The sequence below is a fragment of the Leuresthes tenuis genome, unplaced genomic scaffold (assembly GCF_036924035.1).
Source record: "Leuresthes tenuis unplaced genomic scaffold, fLeuTen1.0.hap1 SCAF_18, whole genome shotgun sequence".
NCBI lineage: Eukaryota > Metazoa > Chordata > Actinopteri > Atheriniformes > Atherinopsidae > Leuresthes > Leuresthes tenuis.
Genome location: NW_027325372.1, coordinates 8548991 through 8559715, shown reverse-complemented (window position 1 = coordinate 8559715; position 10725 = coordinate 8548991). Strand labels below are relative to the sequence as shown.

At 39.2% G+C, this 10725-nt stretch overlaps 1 protein-coding gene across 1 annotated transcript in view; it reads left to right on the top strand.

The window, feature by feature from the left end:
* The first annotated feature begins 783 nt into the window (after positions 1-783).
* Positions 784-10725, top strand: part of slc44a4 (solute carrier family 44 member 4) — a 132637-nt gene continuing 122695 nt past the window's right edge. The window contains exons 1-11 of the mRNA XM_072370058.1: positions 784-1045; positions 5894-5942; positions 6059-6132; positions 7892-7970; positions 8057-8156; positions 8257-8382; positions 8463-8523; positions 8648-8768; positions 9363-9446; positions 9655-9767; positions 10015-10137. Coding sequence (XP_072226159.1) covers positions 1003-1045; positions 5894-5942; positions 6059-6132; positions 7892-7970; positions 8057-8156; positions 8257-8382; positions 8463-8523; positions 8648-8768; positions 9363-9446; positions 9655-9767; positions 10015-10137 — 973 coding nt within the window. The 5' untranslated portion in view covers positions 784-1002. The remainder of the gene's footprint in view (positions 1046-5893; positions 5943-6058; positions 6133-7891; positions 7971-8056; positions 8157-8256; positions 8383-8462; positions 8524-8647; positions 8769-9362; positions 9447-9654; positions 9768-10014; positions 10138-10725) is intronic.

The following is a 10725-nucleotide window of genomic DNA, read 5'->3' as shown; positions in this document are numbered from 1 at the left end:
GACATGCAAATAACTTTGAACTGGTTCATCTGGTTAATCCAGTCAAATCTATTGGTAACTTATTTGCTTGAAAGTCACCTAATGAAGGTTATCATGTATAGAGGCTAATGCTGACTCTTTTTTTTCTTCCACTTTGATCTCCCCGTTTTTTCAGAAGAGGAGCTACTTTTTTCTGTCACAGATGCATACAGGGTTGCAGGACGGGGAGCCGGAGCCTTTCCCAGCTGTCGTTGGGCGAGAGGCAGGGTACACCCACTAAAGATGCAGCAAATCATAGTTATAAAACACATTGCTCTCTTTCTATTTTGTGTTTGTGTGCATGTTTCACACAAGGACTGGAGAAACCCAGCATCAACCCAAGGTTATATAAAGAGTAGCACAACTTTGATTCATCATTAGTATATACAAAAGAAACGTAGAGGAAGTAAACATTTTAATCTTTCTTTAAGATAAGGGAACATACATCTGTACTGCTTTTTATGGCCTGGTCTCCCTGTCATCAAGCCTGTGGGTTAGATATAAATTAAACAACACAAACGTGATATCCAGCGTGAGAGTCCAAAGTTTTGATTCACAAACAACAACAAGAACATCTTAGCTATATTGGATTCACTTATTCATTTTTTTACACACAGACATATATGCGCCAAATATATAAAAATAATGAGTAACTTCTCCTTTGAGGGTTTAATAAGATCCATTTGGTACCTTTCATATAATCGGACATGAGGAGTGATACCTCTTCGTAATAAAAATCTTTGTTCTGCCGCGCAGGTGCTCATACTTTAGCAGGTGTACTCGTGTCGTCAGCATTTGTTACAACTGCCGGGAAGGAAAAGATTTCCTCGCGCAGTTACTGCACATATTCAGATTTGTTAAATGTCGTTTTTAAACTGAGTGCAACTGCTTGATTTTAGCTTTGTTTGTGTAAGTTTTAGGTTTGTTTTTAGCCGCAGGGGTTGTTTTTTTTAGGAGATAAGCAGGTGGAAGAGAAGCCCGAACATGGGTAAAAAACGAGAGGAGGAAAACCCGGACTCTAAGTATGGTGAGTTGACATCGCCCGTTAGTTTCCACCGAGGACCAAGTCTGCCGTTAAAGTCAACGCGCACTAGAGTGTTCACTAGAATTACAACCAATTAACTTATTTTTGGTCAAAATAAAACTCGCTTCTTGTCAATTTTTTTTAAACCATAAAGATTTTAGAATCGATTTAATCACATAATTTCACATATTAACTCGCTCAAAAGTAAAAGCACACCGTACTTAATTTTTAGCTTTTTCAGGGATCATACTGATTAAAATGTCATCTACTCCCTCATTAGATTATTTTTTAAAGAGGATTGAATATCAGGATCAATTGGATTTAAAAGTTATTTTCAGTCACGATCTTTGACGTGTTTAATCATCTGACAGATTCAACAAAAATATGTGAATAAGAGCAGCTTTATTGCGTATTCAGCTGTATTAATATACACTTATTCACAGTTGGGAGAAAAAGCAGTGACTGGCTGACTAACTGGGCAGATTTTGGTATAATCGGTTAATTACTTCACATTGGATGCTGAGCATTGTTATCATGGGAGTGATGAACTTGAGGAATAAACTTGTCGTTAAACTTGCATTATTTTAATTGCTGCAGTCACAGCAGATTTGTTAAAGTTGTGAAATAATCCAAGTTTACGGATCTCCAAATCTCAGAAGAGGCGCTGATGAATGCTGATGTTTAGGGACTTTAATGACTTTAATTCCCTTTTATTCGTAAGTGTTTGTTTTCCTTTAGCACAGTTTTCTGTAAATTGGACACTTAGGTGGTGGATCCGAGGGGTGTAGCAGTATAACTATTTATTTATATATATATAGAAAGACAGTGTTGACTCCATGGTTACGGCCTTGACACCTTGACCATGACAGAAGTTAGTCACCTAGTATGATGAACTGGAGCAATTTCTCTGTAATTCCTATTATTGGACACATTTAGTTGATTGATAATGCAAAAACATTTTGGCCTAAACTTAAAACTTGCATTATAACACATGTACAATAGTTTCAGGCACTGATAATAAATCGTGGTCCCAACTCTATAATGATTAAACCTGCAGAGAGGCGACATTGTCAGCTGCACATAGTATAATTAAACGTTTTAAACATGCTTAAATGAACCATCGTGGCACAGTTTTGATTGAATGAACGCTGTTTGGACTCGGATATTATAACTCATTTGATGCGCTGTTTATTCCTGTGCAAATGACAAATATCATGCGCTCGTCATCATTCACTCCATTATTGTGTGTTGAAACAAAGGAGGGAGGAAGATTAACGTGCAGGAAAGCTGCAGAATGTTAAAGGAAGTAACAGGACAGAATGAATAGATTCAGTTGATTTGTAAGCAGAATGAGATCCTAAGAAAGAGAAATTCTGTCATTGTTGATGCACAGACTCCTCAGGCCTGCCCGTGCTCAGTTGATCTGTGTTGTGAATCCCTGTTTGCTCTCTCTGACAGCTGATGAGTCAAGTAGTCACAAGTGTGTTGACACTAAGGGAGGAAGAGTTAGGCTCAAATAAACGTTCCCTCCCTGGAGGTAAATACCAAGTCGGATTTCATTCCTATGAAAACATTGAAGGATCAGGATGACCAAAGTGTCAAAGCTGACACCTGAATAAACCAGCCATTACTTCCTGAAAGCCTTTGTATGTAAATGTATCATGTTGGGAATCAGCTGAGGAAGTAAAAATACTTTTCAGTGTTTATGAAACGTTCCGATTCATTTACCTTTGTACAGGGTTTTTGGACAATGTGTTTAATTTCCTTCCTGTACGGAGCAGTTTAAAGTAGTTTTTTTGTTAGGAGGGCAAAGGCGGCCTGTGTTGGAAAATAAGTGACTTGTTAGAGGTTGTTGCTGCAAATCATTTACCACTACACTTCTTAAAGCTAAAACATAACTCAGATGATGTGGCTAATGTATAAATTGAAAGAACTGAACCGGAGTTGTCCGGTTTGTCACACATCTATACGATGTTTGTATAGCCAGTTGTCTGAGGATTATCTGCTATTTAAGCAAAAACACCTGATAAGATGTGAAAATGTGATGGTTTTCAGCGTGAAATGCTTTTAAACTTGATTGGACTGTTGTTCAGACACAACTCGCCAACATGGCAACATTTGCCTGGACTGTTTTAAGCATTTTTGATAAAGGAAAATGGTCTTTTGTTGTATGAATATCAATGTTAAAATGGAAGTCATCAAGTATTTAACCTTCAGGACTCGCATATAAGAGTTAAATCATGCATGTGATCAGTTCAATTGGATGTCATTCATCTCTATGGAAACAGTGTGATGGGTAAGGTTCGACCACACGCTCCATAATCAGACCAAAATTTCTTTGTTTCTTATCCTCTCACGTTTAGTCTTCAGCAGCTGCCTTCACCTGCTGCCCCAAGTGTTTAATCATTGCATTTTGTTGAATGCATTCCTCAAGTTGTCGGATTAGAAATTCAATACCAGCTTCCTCCTCTGTGTCACTGCTCCTCAGCCAAGGTCAACTGATGAATCTTTACACTCATCGTGTAATCAAAGCTGTAAAAATGTCCTGCATCACTCGGTCTGAGGTACAAGGTTTACATGTTTAAAGCTTTGCTCCAGTCTCTTTTACAAGAGCATAAAAACTGAAATGGCTTTTATTTGTGCTACAAGGAGACAAAGTGTCACAGTGAGTCATTCATGCCCTTATTTACTCTAAACAGTATCGCAGCAGAGCTCTCCGTACACCGCGGGAGGCCAGCGAAAAGGTGCCTTTATTATGAATGGTTTACATTGCTGCCTCAGTATCACTCAATGACTTAACAAACAGATGTGTGGTGGTGCTTCAGACAAAAATCATGATCCACATGAGATGTCATGAGAGGAGTTTTCCCCTGATGTCGGGGTCCTCCTGAGAACGAGGTAAAGGAGGCGATGTTGGTGACTCATGGGCGCACACAACTCCTTTTCCCAGTCAGGAAGCTCCAACAACTCGTAAACAAAAAAAACCTTTGAGCACACCAGTCTGTTGAGCATGTTACCCGAAGCCAAGTTGCAAATGCAGTATGTGAAGTGCACGGGGGGGGGGTTTAAATGCACACTACGGCTGCTTGAATGAGTAACTTTAATGTTTCTGAGCAGTTTTAGAAGCAACAAGCATTTGAAACAGTTTCACTCATTGCTTGAGGTTCAGACTCAACCCTTTTATAGTGTTGGAACGACCTCGACTTTTAGCTCAAGTCTCCCCATAAAGCCAGTGTCATACTGAGCCTTATTCATCAACCTGTCGTCTGTAGCGAACAAACCCAAACATCAACATGACAAATAAACCACATCATCTGATCCAAGAGCGCTGTGTCATTAGAGAAGCGTGAAAGGTGTCGTGCTCTGAGACGTAGGGCGATCGCTCGCTTCTTGTGGCGTGAAAACTTCCTTTTAAAATGGTCACAATGGCTAACATGCATTGACTATACAAGGAAATCCCAGGACTATGAGATGACCGTGTCTCAAGGCAGAGTTTGAGACTACTGGATAAATCAGATTCCTTTTGTGCAAAAATCCTAAAATGTGTGTCATCTTTGAGCTTTGGGTGACGCTTACGGTGATAATGGATCTTTAAACCACTCCAGATAAGACAGAGATGACGGAAAAACATGCTCCAGGCCCTTTACGAAAGATCTTATCAATGTTGTAACATATAACAACTCAGGGTCACGTATCTTTCCCTCACAGAAAGGATTTTTATTATTTCTCAGCATTCTGAATGTGTAAGCTCAGGTTTTTGGTATTATTTTAAACACAGAATCCTGGATGGTGATGGTCTAAAGTTACATGAATGGCCATTACGTTGCATCCTGGTGTAATATTTGCATCCTACACAAAGCCTGATGAGACTGTGTTTGCAGTGTTGACACAGGCTACATTCCTTCCTATTCAAATGACTCCCAGTGAGGATCATTTTAGTCGTGCAGGAAAAGTAAATGATTGTTGTTGGTGAGCTCGGGTTATTCTGGCTCCTGATGGCTTTGTACTGCAATTATTTCTGTACAAAAATAAGTCAGTTTATTTATGCTCTGGTGTATCCAGATGGTGGTTGTCCTAGATGTTTTAAGGGATGACTTGTCAGGTTTTTCCTGCCTAACAGGATAATGCAGCACAAACTAGTTAAGCTGCACAAATCTTGGTGTCATGGATAGGAAGGAATGTTTTCAGTTGCAATCTCCTCAAACAAGTTTTCACATTTGTCATTGTTCCCATTTAGACGATTGAAGGTTTGCAACTCTCCATCATCTGGAATTTGCACCTTGAATTTAAATTTCATTCAAATAAGTCTGAGCTGCAGAAGGTTGGTGCCGTGCCTCATCTCCAGTGCCTTTTACTCCACAGTATGGCAGCCTGAAGTTGTACAGCAGAAAAATGACACCCTTTGGATTTATTGTCCTTGCATGTAGTCTTTCTCTGTGTTCCAGGAAGCAACAATGGTACATTTCTTCTCTGTAATGCCTCCCCCTCTACGTTAGTGATCATAAGGTTACGCACCCGTTGGTAACCAAACCATAAAGAATATAAAGTTCTCTCAAGTCTCTGAAAGTTTCACTTACTTAGCTTGTGTTGTAATTTATTAACTCTGAGATGAGGACACAAGGAAATACATTATTGCTAAATAGAAGTAACACCCAGTTTATATAAGGACACAGACACACTCATAACCCAGATACAGGTCTGTGCTGTTCTTTTTGTAGAATTAAGTTTAAGTGCTATTATAAATCATAGAGATGAACTACCAATCTGTCCTTTATGATCTGATTAGAAACAGTGACGTTACTGATAAATATTGAATGAGTTTTTTTTGTTTTGTTTTTATTCACCTCCCAGGAGAACCTGCTGATTTTGACCCAAACTTCAGTGGGCCAATGAAGAAAAGGTAAAACTGCCTCGCAGGCTATAATTAAATCTAAAATCCATCGTTTGTTTCTGTGGACTGATGCAGACACATTTACCGTCATCAAACACATGTTTCTGTCTCTCTTTGTTGCTCAGAGGCTGCACTGATATAATCTGCTGTGTTTTGTTCCTGGTCGTCATCCTCGGCTACATTGCAGTTGGCCTTTTAGGTGAGACAAACCCAGCAGCACCAACACAAGTGTCTGAGTCAGTCATTACTGTATGTTCCACCATCTTTTTGCTTGTTTTGCTAACCACACCTGTATGCACCCTTTTTATATATGTACATATATATATATATATATATATATATATATATCTTGTCTGTTTATTCACTAACAGATGGGTAATTTAACTAACAAAAATTGCAAACAGAGAGGGTTCACCTGCATATTTAACAACAAGCTCTAATTGTTTTAAGAGCTCGATGGTAAGATAACATTTGGTGGTTTAACTGGCAGACGTGTGTGTGTGTGTGTGTGTGTGTGTGTGTGTGTGTGTGTGTGTGTGTTGGACACTGTGTTCTGAGGAACAGCAACTCCCTTGTGAGCTTTATAAGGCCTCTTCTGTGAAAGGCTTCTGGCTGTTTTTATCCTAATATTGACATTACAGTTATTCAAGAAAGTTAACAAAAGACAAGTTTACAGTTCATGATTTGTATGTTGACCAAATTAAACGTCTTTAAGGTGTCCTTAAATTTGCTGTTCATGATTTGCCTGTTAACTAATAAGGAGGTCAACAGCTCTTTATTGTCCTGCCATCCAATTCATTCCAACACTCGGGTCCCTTTTTCTTATCTAGAGTCAACAGAGCAGCTCGATTATGTGGGTTATGCAGTGACCTTATATGTGCCAGTGACTCGTAGGCCCTGATTAATCAATTCTGTCCTTTATTGGAGTTCATTTTAAACCACAGATTGGCTCATTTGGATTTGTTGTGGTTAAGTGAGGAAAATCTGCTGGCTGACACTTTACAGGATTTACTGTCATCAGCAAAATGTTCTGTTAGTAGAATATAAGAGAGGCAGTGTTAATGTTCCAGGAATTATCCAACTCTCGTGTGTGTTTGGCTAAGATTTTAAAAAGAAAAAAGTAAACCTCTCTCAACTTCTCTCCTGTGGTTGTTTGGTCAGAACCTTTTGACACCTGTTTTCATGGGAGAATGAGATCTTTAGTCCACCAACATCTGAAGTAAACACCAAGAGGCTGTAGTCAAGTGGTCCCGTCTGGGGACGGTCTCCGTCACGGGACCCGTCACCCTGGTAACGCAGAGAACAGGAACAAGAAGCTTGAAGCAGAAGCGCCAACTAACGTGTATTTTGAGCTGAACCTAAGTCGCTCCGGTGTCTAACCACAGCCACTAAAGGTTAAATATCATAGAGCAAATAAGACCAAATTATGGATTTTTCAAAGCAGTTTACCTTCTGCATTCAAGCCAACTACAAAACACTAAGAGAAACACCTTCAGAACATTAAAAGGGAATCCTGTTGTGCCCTCTTATGGCTGCTCTGTGTGACAACTGCATTGAGTGAATTATTAAATATAATGCTTATGATTTATAATATATCTGTTATATTTGTATCATTTATATGAATTCTTATTCATATAGAGTGAACATAAATGATCACTTGGAACCTGTTTTAAACATCAGGTTGTATTTTTGTTGGTTTGTTTACTTGTGTAAAGCATTTGTAGTCAAAATGTCCTCATGGGATCACACAATATGATGGGTTACACCAGAATAATCCCCTTTATTCTTTCTTTAAATGAGTGAAATTAAATGGAAAAAAAGTACTTTATTTATCCCAAAGGGAAATTATACATAGTTGTTATATGTAATAAATGGATGAAAATGAACGTTCATCTTCTACATCACTGGCTCTGATTCTTCTTCTTGACAGTTTAATGTGTTTTGCTTGTTTCCATCAGCCTGGCTCTATGGAGATCCTCGACATGTTCTTTACCCAAAAAATTCAACTGGGTCGTTCTGTGGCATCGGACTGAATAAGTAATTTATTTTTTATTCACTTTTTCATCTTGTATAACATAAAAACTGAACTGTTTGAATCTTTTTTACTGTCTTTTCTCCCTCAGAGACCGCCCCCACTTGTTCTACTTTGACATTCTGAAATGTGCCACATCTGTTAACATCATGGCAGCTTCTCTAAACGGCTTACAGTGTCCGACCACACAGGTAGAGAGAGTCTCTGGATTGAACTGCTTCAAACCGCACCGCACAGTGCACCGTACTCTCCCAGTGTAGCAGAAGTAATTCACTTTTCCATGACCCATAGGTGTGTGTGGAGAGCTGTCCCACTGAGTTCTGGGCTGTAGGAGTACAGGATTATTTCGCTGAGCCAAAAGATGTTTTTAAATCCGAATTCTGTGTACCATCTTTAGATCTGGCAAATCCTAGAATGGTGAGCAACAGTTATTTTGGTCTTTTTACTGAAAATGGCAACTGGTCATCTTCTGGAATGATACTGAACGTCTTTTTCAGAGTGTCAGAGAAATAGTGGACAAAGAGCTGTGTCCCTTCTTCTACATGCCTACGAACGATGGTGGGAGAACATTTTAAGTTTGTTTTCTTGTGTGTTCAGTGGACGACACTTTGTTATGCAAAATATACAAGAAGAAATGGTGTATTTCACTTGGATTTATTGTGATTATTTTCTCCTCCGTTAGTACTTGGGAGATGTTTGCCTGATTTCGCAAAACTGGGAGAGATCCCTTCAAGTTTTTCCAATATTCCAGGCTTGCCTGGCTCAATTAACGACACGGCTGACCTCATCAGGAATAGCACTGGGTAAGGGGCAGATTTCTGACCTCGTCCGGCATCACTTAACATTTCCCCACACATGTAAAATAACCCATAACAACCTTTGTCTTTCTCCCCTTCGTCACAGCTCAGGGTCAGTAACTTTGTGAGTTTTTGTTGAGCCGTAGCGTAGACGCTGGGTGGTGTTTCTCCTGTTGCTGGGTTTAACTCAGCAGAGCACGGCAGTCTTGGATGCCGTGCCAAACGCTCTCCGGGACTTGCAGCATTACAGCATTGATGTGTAGTTCTCTTGCAGTCTGTCCCTCTGAGCTGATTGTTCGGGGTCATTTCTGCTCTCTCAGCATGTCTCGCCTTGTTTTCCCCGTCTCATTAGAGGTGTAACGCAGAGAAAATTGTGCTTAAAAAACTGATATCGGCTGCATGATGTTCATCTGCTGGTCACGGTACTCCATGTTTACGTCATCCCTGCATTAGTTGTAGCAGTATTTTTATTAATAGATATTTATAGAAATGTATTTAAGCTGTTGTCTTTGTTTGAAGAACATTTGTAAGTTAAAACCTTTGGCTGTTTGATAAGATAACTAACGCACCTTGTGTTTGTTTTTTTTCTTTATTTATCAGTGACATTTTTAACAGCTTTAATGCCAAGGACATAGGCATCCGCATATTTGAGGATTTTGCGTCGGCCTGGCCGTGGATCCTTGTGTGAGTTGCTTCACTGACACCAGCTGACAGATAGAAATGACTCTGAGAATAAAACCAGATTACTGTATTGCTGAGATGCATTGGAGTAGATTGAGTATATATTTATCAGTGTTATAGGTTACAGTGCTCAGATATTTTACTGTATTTGAACATTTTCTTACAGTCTAATATTTTTTTTCTCTAATTTTGCTCTTTTCCGTGGTCTCAGCGGTCTGCTAATAGCCATGTTTGTCAGCATGCTGTTCCTGCTGCTGCTGAGGTTCACTGCCCCAGTCATGGTGTGGGTACTCATTGTAGGAGTCCTGGGTGCTGGTGCATATGGTAAATACTCACCTGGATTCTTTTCTGGACTTATGTTTGCAGGGTTTTTATTTGATTTTTCCTGTTGGGAATCCTTACCATCATATTAGGCTTTTTTGTAGCAATTGAATGACATTTTAAACTAAAATTGAGCTGTGAGGTGAAGTTTCAGGTAACAATTTGAATGAATAATTTAGAATACAAACCTAATCAGTTGCTCCTTGTGAGCTGTTGAACTCTTCATATCAATTTCTATTTTCCTTTCCAGGGATATGGCACTGCTACTGGGAGTACGATAACTACAAGTCACTGTCTTCAAGCATCTCTGATGTTGGTTTCACCACCAACTTTAGTATTTATCTGGAAGTCCAAGAGACCTGGCTGGCCTTCTGTGAGTCTGATTTAGATGTTTTTTATCATATTTGATGAAGCCAAAAGTCATGGTATCTAACCACAGATTATTCACAGAGTTATCCTTGGTTTGTGAAGTGGTTTATCAATCAAATCAAGTCACCTGTGTTTATATAGAATATTTCTTTAAAAAAAAGCAACCGAGGTAGGCTAAAGTGCTTCACAGAATAAGAATACAACAACTATAAAACACAATAAATAAAGCAGCTTAAAAAATGCTGTAAAATCTGCAGGGAAAATAAAATTTCCCAACTCGAAAGGAAGACTGAGAAAAAGAGATGGGTCTTTTAGTAAAGGTGAGCTGTTGCACAATTTAGGGGCCAAACCAGGCCAAAAACAGCTTCTGGACACATGGAGGCTCTCCAGCTGGGGTAAGTGCATTTAAGAGATGAGAACAGGGGATTGAATCTAAGAGAAGTAACAGTGCAATCTGTAGGTCTCCTTAGCTGGAGACTTTTCTGGAATAGGCTTTCTATGAATTGGAATTTAGTTAATTTGATTTGATTGTATTACAGCTAATTGGCTTGAATTGGACTGTATCTTTAAACAGCCTTGTTGTGATTAGTTG